General features: G+C 37.2%; 1 protein-coding gene across 1 annotated transcript in view; it reads left to right on the top strand.

Annotated features, from left to right (window-relative positions):
* NEB (nebulin) overlaps positions 1-13068 on the top strand; it is a gene marked incomplete at both ends in the record, with an annotated part of 225065 nt that overhangs the window by 120169 nt on the left and 91828 nt on the right. Inside the window, 10 exons of the mRNA XM_079710699.1 lie at positions 51-158; positions 1314-1625; positions 2479-2682; positions 3143-3247; positions 4221-4328; positions 5915-6226; positions 10289-10492; positions 11894-11998; positions 12145-12252; positions 12649-12960. Coding sequence (XP_079566825.1) covers positions 51-158; positions 1314-1625; positions 2479-2682; positions 3143-3247; positions 4221-4328; positions 5915-6226; positions 10289-10492; positions 11894-11998; positions 12145-12252; positions 12649-12960 — 1878 coding nt within the window. The remainder of the gene's footprint in view (positions 1-50; positions 159-1313; positions 1626-2478; positions 2683-3142; positions 3248-4220; positions 4329-5914; positions 6227-10288; positions 10493-11893; positions 11999-12144; positions 12253-12648; positions 12961-13068) is intronic.

Below are 13068 nucleotides of genomic sequence, written 5' to 3'. Positions count from 1 at the left end.
TTAGGGTGAAAGTGAGCACTGTATCTAAAAACTACTACTTCTTCCTTCAGAACCTCTATCGCCAGGCCATGGAAGAAGCCAAGAAAGAAGGCTATGACTTAAGAAGTGACGCCATTCCCATCGTGGCTGCCAAGGCCTCCCGGGATATTGCCAGTGATGTAAGAGTTGATCACATCCTTACGTTTGTTACCAACAGGCCAGCCACCTGCATAGGGAATCACACTCTTGGGACACAGCTGGAAGCCTCTGTAGTCATCATCTATCTTAACTGCCTATCTTAATTGCACAGGCAGATAAATAGAGGCTTTGAGACAGTAGGTAACCTGCCCAAAGATTACAAGTTTCGTAGAGACACACTGGGATGTGGTTCCTTTGTTGCTCATCTTTTGGTCTTTGCTTAGTAAGACTGAGTGCCTTGGTCAAAGTTAAATGGACATATGTTGAGCTACTCATGAAACCTCATGAGCTCTCCTCAGGCTACACTCAAGGCAAAGATGCCAATAAATAAGCAGGCTTAACTGAGTTCCCCATGACTTGAGGAAGGACATAGGATAGCAAAAAAGTTAAACGTCTCTTTGCTATGGGACCCACAAAAGTCAACATTCCTTTACCCTAAAAATTAATATATCAGGTTCCTGGACAACTTAAATATTAAGAGTAAATATTAAGAGTAGCAAAATTGTCCATTTTGGTAGGTTTTTCTTTTAAATCATAATAAAAATACATAACAAAATTCACTGTCTTTACCATTTTCAGTATATAGTCTAGTAGTAGTAAGTATATTTACGCTATTGTACAACAGACATCCAGAACTTTTTCATCTTGCAAAACTGAAACACTATGCTCATTATCAACAAAAATTACCCATTTTAAAACTACTCCTTCCAGTTTATTTGTGCAGAGGACAAATTATTTCTCAGAATACCTTAAAAAAAAGAAAATTAATGAGCCATGTAAACAAATCCCTCCGATATGTTCTCATTTGGGTCCACTCACATGACCAACTTTTGAGAAACTGCTTGTCACTGTAATTGAGCTCATTCAGTGTTCACTTTTTAATCCCTTTTTTTGTGATTAAAACACATAATTTTCTAGCATAATATAAAGGAATCAATGTGGAGTTATTTTCTATAGAGGTGGGGAAATGAGCACCATATCTTCTTTTTTGGGTGAAAGCATGTGTAGCATCACAGCATGTTTGATGAAATTCCCCTGATGTCTTGAGGATTTCATAGAAAAGCATCACCACAGAGAGAGCAACTGGGACCAGCCCTTGCCGCTTCCTCCTCATTTACTGGGTTCTTTTCTTTCAGTACAAATACAAAGAAACTTATCGTAAGCAGTTGGGTCACCATATTGGTGCCCGGATGATACATGATGACCCCAAGATGATGTGGTCCCTCCACGTTGCCAAAATGCAGAGTGACCGTGAGTACAAGAAAGATTTTGAAAAATATAAGACCAGGTTCAGCAGCCCAGTGGACACGCTTGGTATCGTTTTGGCCAAGAAATGTCAGACCTTGGTCAGTGATGTGGACTATAAACATCCTCTGCATGAGTGGACCTGCCTGCCCGACCAGAATGATGTCATCCATGCTCGGAAAGCTTATGACCTCCAGAGTGATGTGAGTACCCCCAATGCTGCTTCTGCATACTAGGGTTAACAATAATAATAATAACAACAGCAACAATAATACTAGTGCAATAATAATAATACAGTTAGCATGCCCTATTGAGAGTAAAATAAAATAAATAATTAGGATATATCTAATATATTATCCCTAGAACACCGCATTACACACTTTATATTTTGTGATTTTGAAGATGAAAATAAAGGCAAGAGTTTTTAAAAAATCTCCCATCATAAGAAAAAAAAAGTGTGGGTATGTGTGGTGATAGATCTCAACTAGACTTACTGTGGTGATCATTTTGCAATATACACACATACTGAATCATGATATTGTACACCTGAAACTAGTATATGTCAATTATATCTCAATTAAAATGCAAATCAAGAGTGTGATTTGTAAAACTTAACATTACTATGTGTTGAAACTCACAACTACAGTTGAATTTCACCTCTTTTCCCTTTAAAAAAAAAAGGCAAAAGTTTTTGTGACTGCAACACTTACACAGCATTGGTCTAAGTATGCGGTCTTTTGGGGAGCTATTAGAACACATTTTCCAAAGCTAAAGAAACTCTGCTCTTGTGTAAAGAGTCTTGTAATACCCTCAAGGGCAGGACTGTGCTTTTACTTTTCAAAAAAGATCTTTCATCATTCCTAGTACAATCCTCTGTGCCAAAAAATGCTTAGGAAAAAAATGTACTCAGGATTCAATAATGCTTTTGAATGAGTGATTGTGATGTCAGCTTTACCTGTTCATCAGTGCTTTTGTGTTTCTCTAGTATGATCCATTTTGTGACTGTGAATCTGAACAACTAATTAATAAAAGTGTTTCTTGTTGGTTGATTTGAAGAATTTGTATAAGTCAGACCTTGAATGGATGAAAGGCATTGGCTGGGTTCCAATTGGCTCCGTGGAAGTAGTTAAAGCCAAGAGGGCCGGAGAGATACTGAGTGATAACATCTACCGCCAGCGTCCAGACACACTGAAATTTACCAGCATAACTGACTCCCTGGAGCAGGTGCTGGCCAAGAACAACGCTATAAACATGAGTAAGGTGAGTCTTCACTCCTCACCATCGGGTATAGGAATTTACCATAGAATAAAGTAAAAATTCTGACATGTTACTACATTTTAAAGATTCCAGTAGGATTTACAATACCTTTCAAAATGATTTTCCCATTATAACACCATAGTTACTTAGTAATACTTCAGAATAGTAAACTGATGTTAAAAATACCATGTGCTCTAATTATTTCACAATTATAGATATTCTGCAACCCAATTATACTTTTCAGAACTGTTAAAAAATTTTCATAAGAAACAGTAAAAACTCTGAGTCAATGAAATAGTGAGCTAAATACTCTTGAAAATAGTAATTTATCTACATGAAAGGTAGGAATTTATGCAACTTTAGTAATTTTATTTCTACTTTGTACAGAAGAGAGGTGACTGGCACATAATCAAAAGAAAAACTGTCTGAACTCCAAAATAATTTTTCTCATTTTTTTTCATAGCACTTATATACTGAAGCCTGGGACAATGACAAGAAAACAATCCATGTCATGCCTGATACACCAGAAATCATGCTAGCCAAACTCAACCGAATAAACTACAGTGATGTGAGTAAACTACTGATCATATCATGAAGAGAAAGGCAAAAATGAACTATTGTAATAATATCCTTAGTGAAACCTTTTGACTAATTTATTGTACATTCTCCAGAACAACACTGTCAATAAAAGAGACAGTTCTCCCTTGATTCAAGAGATAGTTTTCCCTTGATTCAATTTTGGTCTATGTGGTAGGTCCACAAGGTAGACTAGCCTTTTATGAAGATGACACCAGAGAATGAAATGCTTTTGGAGAAGTATCCCAATAGAGAATATACTCTTAAAGCCTTCCCCTACAGGTCAGTGTGCTTATCAAGTCATTATTTTATTCAACAACTATTTAGCAGGCAGTCACTTGGTTAAAATACAGTGAGTTACCGTACTGTGTATTCTTTTGCCGCTTCATTGTGTTCTGGTTACCATTTAATGTTATTTGCAAGCATTTTCCTAGCCATCTCTTTCAGAACCAACATTTTCATCAGAGTGAGGATTCTGAAACCCTAGTCTACACAGATCAATCAAGGTCTGTGATGATAATCCATGGTAAAATGGGAGAAAATAAGGACAAAGCATTGAGTTGTTCACAAATCCAAATATATTCAATTTAAAAATACTGTATTTATTCCTTCTCCTTCTTTGGCATAAAAATGGCCTTCCTTTTATATTAAGATCATGACAATAAATAGCTGGGTTTTTGTTTTGGTTTTGGGTTTTTTTTTTTTACAGTTTTGCTTGCTTGGCAAAACAAAATTTTAGCAACCTGATGCTGATTTCCCCAAAAAACTTTTTAGATTTACTAATCAATAAAACATCAAAGTTTAAACCATGTGCCTTAAAATCCTTGAGCACCTATGAAAGTTTTCTACAAACTCACACTAATACTTAATTTTGTGTAGTTTAAATGAGGACAGAGAAAGCTTAGTAATAAATAGTTTCATTTTTTATGAAAGGAGTAACGACTGATCAATTCTTTTTTCTGCAGAAACTTTATAAACTTGCTTTGGAGGAGTCAAAGAAGGAAGGCTATGACTTGCGTGTGGATGCCATTCCAATCCGAGCAGCCAAGGCATCAAGAAATATTGCTAGTGATGTAAGTTGATGTTTCTGGAAGAGGCATTTCTTACTCAAAGTTGTTAACAAATGGCAGCTTTTACAGCTTTTCTTGCCAGAAATTTAGCCTGCAAGTCTCAATTTCCTTTAACGACCCCCCATGTACAAAGTGGCAAATGAAAACAAAGAAAACAAAAGCTACTATATCCAGTATACCTGCTAATCTGTCAAAGATGGAGTTATGTTCTTTAAAAATAAGTATTTTATGAACACTAAAAATGGGCTCATATATATATATATATATATATATATATATTTTTTTTTTTTTTTTTTTTTTGCGGTACACGGGCCTCTCACTGCTGTGGCCTCTCCCATTGCGGAGAACAGGCTCCGGACGCGCAGGCTCAGCGGCCATGGCTCACGGGCCCAGCCGCTCTGTGGCATGTGGGATCTTCCCGGACCGGAGCACGAACCCATGTCCCCTGCATCGGCAGGCGGACTCTCAACCACTGCGCCACCAGGGAAGCCCTGGGCTCATATTTTTGAGCCTCAGAAGTTGAGCAGCTGATGACCCAGACGTTTGTAAAAAATGTTGTTGTTAAAGACATTGGTAGCACATGTAAATCAGCCAACATAAATGTGAACTCTTTCCTACTACTTCTATCCGTTTACTCTGGCATTAAGGGAAGATGTTAATTATGCATACATTTTAGAGTTTTGTTTAATCCTTTGTTGACCTTTAGTGAAGTTCTCCTACCAAGATGCCCATAACTGGACACAAGAACAAGTTGAGAAGTAAGCAAAGCTTTTACTCAGCACCCACTTTCCTCTCCTCTCTAGTCCTTCCTGTGTCATGAGAAACATCTCCTGAGGGTGTCCAGTACCCTCATTCTGTACCAGGGCTCCTTAAGACCCAAATCCAGACTTTCCTTCTTCTGGAAGTGTCCCAGACCTTAGACATATGCTTCATTCTTTCCACTATAAAAACTTTTTCTGGCTGTTAACCTGGAGAAGCCCACACTATGACCATCTCGTGGTAAAATGGACCATAAAGTATTATTCTTGAATTTTAAAAGTAGATAGAGTGTTAACCCAAGTTATTACTCTCTCATGGTTGAAAGTTCAATGACATTGACAGGCAAATAAGGGAGGTATTTTCTGGTGAAACTTTCTAAATGTAGTCTGTATCCTTCACCACGGAATTCATTATAAATTCTGATTACAAGGGAAATATTCTAAAATATTCATCATATCGAAACATTTTTAGAAAAAAGTCACATCTTTAAATTAAGTAGATGCTCTTTTGTACACAATGTTATATCTTTACTTGTTAAGCAAATGTAAACTAGGCAGTATAGTTTAGTGGAAGGGGAAAATATTAGGCATCAGAAGCTCTCCATTCTAGTCTCAGCCCTGCTACCTGCTTATGATGTGACCTTGAACAAATCACTTAACTCCTGGAGGCTTCAGGTTTCTATTTTATAAAATGGAGTTGATAATATTAAACTTTCTCCCTCACACTAGTGGTGGGAAAAATCAAAAGAAATAATGTGTCTATGAAACTATGAAATGTGATATAAATAAGATGTCCATATCATTAGACTTATATCTCTATTCTTTTTTCAGTACAAGTACAAGGAAGGCTACCGCAAACAGCTTGGCCACCACATTGGAGCCCGGGACATCAAAGATGACCCCAAGATGATGTGGTCCATGCATGCGGCCAAGATCCAGAGTGACCGGCAGTACAAGAAGGACTTTGAGAAGTGGAAGACCAAGTTCAGTAGCCCAGTGGACATGCTGGGGGTGGTGCAGGCCAAGAAGTGCCAGCTCCTTGTAAGCGACGTAGACTACAAGAAACCCCTTCATGAATGGACCTGTCTGCCTGATCAGAATGACATCATTCAGGCTCGGAAGGCCTATGACCTTCAGAGTGATGTAAGTGGGTTTAATATTCTTTAGCAAGGTTTTAAGAAGGGATTCTAACTTTTGTGCTGTGGAATCTTTTGCCAGTCTGGTGAAACCTATGGACAACTTCTCAGGACAGTGTCATGAGATGCATAACACACACACACACACACACACTGGTTTCAAAAGAAGCCGATTACATCGAAATATGGTTATCAAAATATTATACAAAGCAAGGGGAGGGATAAATTAGGAGTTTGGAACTAGCAGATACATACTACTATATATAAAATAGATAAAGAGCAAGGACCTACTGTATAGCACAGGGAACTATATTCATATCTTGTAATAACCTATAATGGAAAAGAATCTGAAAAAGAATATATATATATATATATATAACTGAATTATATATAACTGAATCACTGCTGTATACGTGAAACTAACACAATATTGTAAATCAACTATACTTCAATAAAAAATAATAAAAAAATTAAAAATAAATTAAAAATAAATAAAATTAGATTATCAGGAGAAAAAATTAAACTAAATACGTGATGTAGTAATATAGATGCTTTTTTATTGAAGTGTAGTTGGTGTACAATATTATTTCACAGGTGCACAATATAGTGATTCACAATTTTTAAAGGTTATACTCCACTTATAGTTATTATAAAATATTGGCTTTATTCCCTGCATTGTACAATATATCCTTGTAGCTAATTTTATACATAATCGTTTGTACCTCTTAATCCCCTCCCCCTATCTTTCCCCTCCCCCCTTTTCTCTCCCCACTGGTAACCGCTAGTTTGTTCTCTATATCTGGGAGTCTGCTTCTTTTTTGTTATATTCACTAGTTTATTGTTTTTTTAGGTTCCACATGTAAGTAATATCATACAGTATTTGTCTTTCCCTGTCTGTCTTATTTCAGTTAGCATAATACCTCCAAGTCCATCCACATTGTTGCAAATGGCAAAATTTCATTCTTTTTTATGGCTGAGTAGTATTCTGTTATGTATATATATAAACGTCTTCTTTATCCATTCATCTCTTGATGGACACTTAGGTTGCTTCTATATATCTTGGCAATTATAATAATACTGCTATGAACATTGGGGTACATGTATCTTTTCGAATTTGTGTTTTTGTTTTTTTTGGATGTATACCCAGAAGTGGAATTACTGAGTCATATGGTAGTCCTATTTTTAATTTTTTTGTTTGTTTCTTTAATTTAATTTTATTTTTTTATACAACAGGTTCTTATTAGTCATCCATTTTATATATATCAGTGTGTACATGTCAATCCCAATCGCCCAATTCATCACACCACCACCACCACCCCCCACCACATTCCCCCATTGCTGTCCATACGTTTGTTCTCTACATCTGTGTCTCAATTTCTGCCCTGCAAACCAGTTCATCTGTACCATTTTTCTAGGTTCCACATATAAGTGTTAATATATGATATTTGTTTTTCTCTTTCTGACTTACTTCACTCTGTATGACAGTCTCTAGATCCATCCACATCTCAACAAATGACCCAGTTTTGTTACTTTTTATGGCTGAGTAATATTCCATTGTATATATGTACCACATCTTCTTTATCCATTCGTTTGTTGATGGGCATTTAGGTTGCTTCCATGACCTGGCTATTGTAAATAGTGCTGCAATGAACATTGGGGTGCACATGTTTTTTGAATTATGGTTTTCTCTGGGTATGTGCCCAGTAGTGGGATTCCTGGGTCATATGGTAATTCTATTTTTAGTTTTTTAAGGAACCTCTATACCGTTCTCCATAGTGGCTATATCAATTTACATTCCCACCAACAGTGCAAGAGGATTCCCTTTTCTCCACACCCTCTCCAGCATTTGTTGTTTGTAGATTTTCTGATGATGCCCATTCTAACTGGTGTGAGGTGGTACCTCATTGTAGTTTTGAGTTGCATTTCTCTAATAATTAGTGATGTTGAGCAGCTTTTCATGTGCTTCTTGGCCATCTGTATGTCTTCTTTGGAGAAATGTCTATTTAGGTCTGCCCATTTTTGTATGGAGACACAAAAGACCCCGAATAGCCAAAGCAGTCGTCCGGGAAAAAAATGGAGCTGGAGGAATCAGACTCCCTGACTTCAGACTATACTACAAAGCTACAGTAATAAAGACAATATGGTACTGGCACAAAAACAGAACCATAGATCAATGGAACAAGATAGAAAGCCTAGAGATAAACCCACGCACCGATGGTCAACTAATCCATGACAAAGGAGGCAAGGATGTACAATGGAGAAAAAGACAGTCTCTTCAATAAGTGGTGCTGGGAAAACTGGACAGCTACATGTAAAACAATGAAATTAGAACACGCCCTAACACCATACACAAAAATAAACTTAAAATGGATTAGAGACCTAAATGTAAGACTGGACACTATAAAACTCTTAGTGGGAAACATAGGAAAAACACTCTTTGACATAAATCACAGCAAGATCCTTTTCAATCCACCTCCTAGAGTAATGGAAATAAAAACAAAAATAAACAAATGGGACCTAATGAAACTTCAAAGCTTTTGTACAGCAAAGGAAACCATAAACAAGACGAAAAGACATCCCTCAGAATGGGAGAAAATATTTGCAAACGAATCAATGGACAAAGGATTAATCTCCAAAATATATGAACAGCTCATGCAGCTCAATATTAAAAAAACAACCCAATATATTTTTAGTTTTTTGAGAAACCTTCATACTGTTTTCCACAGTGTCTGCACCAATTTACATTCCCACCAACAGTGTAGTAACATATATGCTTTTTATTGACACATTAAATAAAAAGATCTAGCAGTGGGTATAAAAGTAGCTTAATTTCAAAGAAGTGATGAACATAAATATGCAAGATGTCTGCAACAACTGTAATAGAATATGAAAATATTTATGACTTCTATTGCTGATAAAATTCCATGTAGTGTTAATACTACCATCATCTGTTGCCTATAGTTATAGCTAAAAGAAATGCTATGTTTCAGTTAGAGGTTAATGAAAATAAAGATGTTTTTTCTATCTAAGTTCATTGATGCCAGGTTAAGAAATCCTGATTTAATGCAACCTGATTTTCCAAATGAATTTATTGCATTATCATTTTTCTGACTACTTAACTTATAGAAAATATCTATTATAGCTTGTGGAAGGAAATATAAGAATGAGTTATATATATCAAGACAATTTTTCTAAGAAGCTGAAAACACTATCTCCCTAGAAATATGTTAAGTATTTTTGTTGTCAGCCAGTAGATTGTCCTTGGGACTCAAATACTACCTTACTGGTATAGTAGCTCCTTGTTTTTTTGATCAGGCTCTGACAAGTAGTCACTTTGGGAAGAATGATAAAAGTGGTGGCATTGTAAAAAAGAGTTTCCCAAAAAGCCATAAAAACAAAAAGAATTGTTACTCTTACTTATGAGAAAAATTCTCCATCAGCCAATTTTTTTAATTTCAAAGAAGAAACATGAAAGCAGGATAAAATATCTTTTTTTTTACTTGAACTACAACACAAGAAGAGGGACTGAGGATAAGATAAGTAAGAGTAAAAATATATATACTCTTTGGCTTAGAAACATGAGTATAGAGTCATCTGAAAAAAGATCCCTTTTTGTTGTCCCGAGAAAACACGTGGATTCAGCATGTGGAAGTGTTCATCCTTTCTTTATGTTGCGCAATGGCTGTGAAGGCCCCTGCCCAATGAGATAGGAACAAACTATACTCTAACAGAGAATTATTCCCATACAAAGAGGTATAGGTAATCAAATCAGAGAATAAACACTTTGTATCAGGAGGCAGGCAGGAATTTCCTTAAAATGGTTTTTCATTGATGAAATCACATATTATTAGAGATTTCATAGGTCTTTAAAACAGCAAACATTGACTACCTTCAGGGACAAAGTGCTGGACTAGCCATTCTACACCAAAGTAAGGCAGTCCTGTGTCTTCCCCAAAATTTACACAAGATGCAGAATTATACACCATCTGTATACACCATGCTAAATCAAGATTTGACATCAGGCTGTGGAGGTAATTTCTACACATATTTGACATTGTTTCATTTTCAGGCTATTTACAAGGCTGATCTTGAGTGGCTGAGAGGCATTGGGTGGGTGCCCATTGGCTCTGTGGAGGTCGAGAATGTGAAGAGAGCAGGAGAAATCCTGAGTGACAGGAAGTACCGCCAGCCCGCAGACCAGCTCAAGTTCACATGCATTCCAGACACCCCAGAGATTGTCCTGGCAAAGAATAATGCCCTGACCATGAGCAAGGTGAGTCTCCAGCTTTTGCCAGTTGCCTGTGTCATACCTTCCACAGACTGGGCTTATAAAGTGAGAAATGTCCTGGAGGATTTCCAGAGAAAGGAGAGGTGATGGGCCTAATTCTCATGCAGGCCTTCAACAGAGCATGTGCTTGAATCCTAGTTGGACCTGCATGCTTCTCTCAACCCTGTGTCCCCTCATTCTCTGTGTGGGTGAGGAACTACAGCCTAGGACAATTTCTCTGGAGTAAGGCATACACTCTTCTGAGCAGTGACCCAGAGACATCCACAAATGCACTACTTTTCTCTGCACATTCTGCTTGGCAGAGCAGACTCAAGGCATCAACATCTCTTTATCCATCCTGTAAAAAAAAAAATACAGTCATTTTGCATTTTGTTCAGAAGTGTTGGAAACACAGTGTGCATAGCAGTGCCAGTGCACAACTCAAATTACTTGCTTCCAAAACCATAGGTGGTAGAAATCCCACTTTGGAAAGTGAGATATTATTGCTGCTTTCATTTTTATTGTACAAGATCGATGATCGATTTTTTCCTCCAGAGTGCTGGCAATTTGTTTATTGATACTCAGCTAATTTCTTTATCCAACAGGTAGGCCCTTAATATGCATGGCTGAGATTGAATTGAACTTTTCTGAATTCTCCCACACCTGCCTGAATGTCTTCCAAATATCTGGGTAGTGAGAATGAGGGCTCAGTGCAGAATATGAAATTGGCTCTCAGATAGCAAACTCCAACATTTGGGGTATTAAAACTCCAGAAACTCTATTCTATACCACACTCATCAACAGCAGTCACAGTGATCATAACAATAGGAAACATAAAATTTGTTGAGTGCCTACTATGACTCAAGCACTTTACATATGTTACAGTTAATCTCCAAAAAATACTCAATAAAGTAATACACCAATTTCACCTCAACTTAAAAAAAAAGAGGTAAGTATAAAGTTTAAAAAAATACTTAATGAGAAAGATATGATTATCCCCCTCCAAAAAATGAGGCATGTGAGGCTAAATTTATGTACCTTTCTCAAGATCACACAGCTTGGACATAGGGGAGTTGGGTTTGACATTGGGATTGATTCTGAAGTCTAGGGATTTCTACTATATCATAGTTCTATAGCCAAGCTCCATCCTTGAAGGTTCTGTGAATAAGCTTGAGAGTCACTGGATGAAAAGAATCAATAATTGAGATCATAATGTTGCTTTACATTGGCTATGAAACGATCATATGTCTGTTTAAATATTGCCATGATTTACTCTCCCCATACCCTTTTGCTTCCCTCACCTCCACATAAGTTTTCAAAAGCTATTTTACAGTTAAATGAGTTAAATTTTATAATAACTGCAATGTATTGGCTTTAACAAAGGGTTTTACCTCACCTCCCCCGTAGCATTTATATACAGAAGCCTGGGATACTGACAAAACCTCCATCCACATGACGCAGGACACCCCAGGAATCATGCTGGCCAAGAGCAATTCTGCCAATATCAGCCAAGTAAGAGATTTCCTGATTGTTAAGTCAGCCTTTAGTCTAGGAGTAATTAAAATACTTTTTCCATCTTACCACCTTCCTTACTGGAAGTGGCCTGTTAACTTTCTATAACTCTTTTCTTTTTCTGTTGTGTATTATCCTCCACCTAGAAACTTTACACCAAGGGATGGGATGAATCAAAGATGAAGGACTATGATCTGAGAGCTGATGCTATTCCCATCAAGAGTGCCAAGGCCTCGAGGGACATTGCCAGTGACGTAAGTGCTCTCTGTCTAACCCCCTTGGTCTCACCTTGCTGAACAACCACAGTGCAGCTGGTGGTCCACACTTTGTAACTGCTTCCTCATTACCCCTCCAGTCATGCTTCTTACCTTCCAAGACCTTTCCCTTTGTTGTCTCAGAGAAGAAAAACACATTTTGAAATTGTAGTTAGAGTTGTTGCAGAAAAAGTTTTCAGCAGTGAAGATATATGATTACACTACTGTTAACGTTTATGACAGCATAAAACATTAGTTTAAAATTGTTCAGAGATGTCAGAATATACAAAATATGAAATTCTTATCCATTTGCTTGTGGGTTTTCATGTTGTCTAATTGTCAGCACGCATATGGTTTTAAAACTGGGCTTTTAAACATGTATTTCTTATGTTTTAGTACAAATACAAAGAAGCATATGAGAAACAGAAAGGCCACCACATTGGAGCCCGGAGCATTGAAGATGACCCCAAGATTATGTGTGCCATACATGCAGGGAAGATTCAAAGTGAAAGAGAGTATAAAAAGGATTTCCAGAAGTGGAAGACCAAGTTCAGTAGCCCAGTGGACATGTTAGGCATCTTGCTGGCCAAGAAATGTCAGATTCTGGTCAGTAACATTGATTATCGAAATTACCTGCGTCACTGGACGTGCTTACCTGATCAAAACGACATTATCCAAGCAAGGAAGGCCTATGAACTACAGAGTGATGTACGTAACGTGAACTTTGGGAAAAGAGGAATGGGAGGACATAGATTTGTTAATTGTACAGACAGTACCTCTGTGGACAGACCCATGGGTTGCTCACTGCACAACCTC

The sequence above is a fragment of the Hyperoodon ampullatus genome, assembly GCF_949752795.1.
Source record: "Hyperoodon ampullatus genome assembly, chromosome: 8".
In the NCBI taxonomy this organism is placed as follows: Eukaryota; Metazoa; Chordata; class Mammalia; order Artiodactyla; family Ziphiidae; genus Hyperoodon; species Hyperoodon ampullatus.
This window is presented reverse-complemented; position numbering and strand designations above follow the sequence as displayed.